Below are 1,286 nucleotides of genomic sequence, written 5' to 3'. Positions count from 1 at the left end.
CCCGCGTCATGGTGGTGGGGCCCACCGACGTGGGCAAGACCACCGTGTGCCGCCTGCTGCTCAACTACGCCGTGCGCCTGGGCCGCCGGCCCACCTTCGTGGAGCTGGACGTGGGGCAGGGCTCGGTGTCCATCCCCGGCACCATGGGCGCGCTGTACATCGAGCGCCCGGCCGACGTGGAGGAGGGCTTCTCCCTGCAGGCCCCCCTCGTCTACCACTTCGGCTCCACCACGCCCGGCACCAACATCAAGCTCTACAACAAGGTGAGCACGGCGGGCTCGGCCCGGCTCGGGTCTGGCCCCGGAGTTCCCCGGGCTTTCCCTGCGGGGTGTCTGAATGCCCGGGGTGTTGTTTGGGGACAGCAGAATGTGTTTTAAAAACAGCCAGTCACCCATCCCAGCTATGGGATGAGATAGGAGGATGCGAAGTTGATGAAGGGAGCTGGAGCACCTCCCCTATGGAGACGGGCTGGGAGAGGTGGGGCAGTTCAGCTGGAGGAGGAAGGTTGGTGCCCTGACCTCAGAGCACCTTTTCCATCCTGAGGGCCTACAGAGAAGCTGGAGGGGGATTCTTGTCAGGATCTGGGGCGATAGGGTAGGGTGGAATGGGTTCACAGTGAGAGGAGAAGTTTAGGCTGGATATTGGGAAGAAATTCTTTTAGTGTGAGGACGGTGAGGCCCTTCAGGGTTGCCTGGAGAGGCTGTGGCTGCCCCATCCCCGGAAATGTCCCAGGCCAGGCTGGATGGGGCTTGGTGGAACCTGGGCTGGTGGAAGGTGTCCCTGCCACAGGGAGCTGGATGGGCTTTAACATCTATTCCAAGCCAGACCATTCTACAATTGCACAATTTCGGGTGGCCGCCCAGAATGGAGGCCTTGAGGGTTCTGCAGGAGCTGGGGACGGCACTGGGGACAGCATGGGGACACGGGTGCCTGGGTGTGACCCCTCCTCCCGCAGATCACATCGTGCCTGGCCGACGTCTTCAACCAGCGCTGCGAGGTGAACCGGCGGGCGTCGGTGAGCGGCTGCGTCATCAACACCTGTGGCTGGGTCAAGAGCTCGGGCTACCAGGCGCTGGTGCACGCCGCCTCCGCCTTCGAGGTGGACGTGGTGGTGGTGCTGGACCAGGAGCGCCTCTACAACGAGCTCAAGCGGGACCTGCCCCACTTTGTGCGCACCGTGCTGCTGCCCAAGTCCGGCGGCGTGGTGGAGCGCTCCAAGGACTTCCGCCGGGAGTGCCGGGACGAGCGCATCCGCGAGTACTTCTACGGCTTCCCCGGGCGGCCTT

General features: G+C 64.0%; 1 protein-coding gene across 1 annotated transcript in view; it reads left to right on the top strand.

The window, feature by feature from the left end:
• The first annotated feature begins 6 nt into the window (after positions 1–6).
• The window catches only part of CLP1 (cleavage and polyadenylation factor I subunit 1), a 1,599-nt gene continuing 319 nt past the window's right edge, over positions 7–1,286 (top strand). Inside the window, exons 1-2 of the mRNA XM_014309255.1 lie at positions 7–263; positions 956–1,281. Coding sequence (XP_014164730.1) covers positions 9–263; positions 956–1,281 — 581 coding nt within the window. The 5' untranslated portion in view covers positions 7–8. The remainder of the gene's footprint in view (positions 264–955; positions 1,282–1,286) is intronic.

The sequence above is a fragment of the Geospiza fortis genome, unplaced genomic scaffold (assembly GCF_000277835.1).
Source record: "Geospiza fortis unplaced genomic scaffold, GeoFor_1.0 scaffold450, whole genome shotgun sequence".
NCBI classification, from domain to species: Eukaryota; Metazoa; Chordata; class Aves; order Passeriformes; family Thraupidae; genus Geospiza; species Geospiza fortis.
This window is presented reverse-complemented; position numbering and strand designations above follow the sequence as displayed.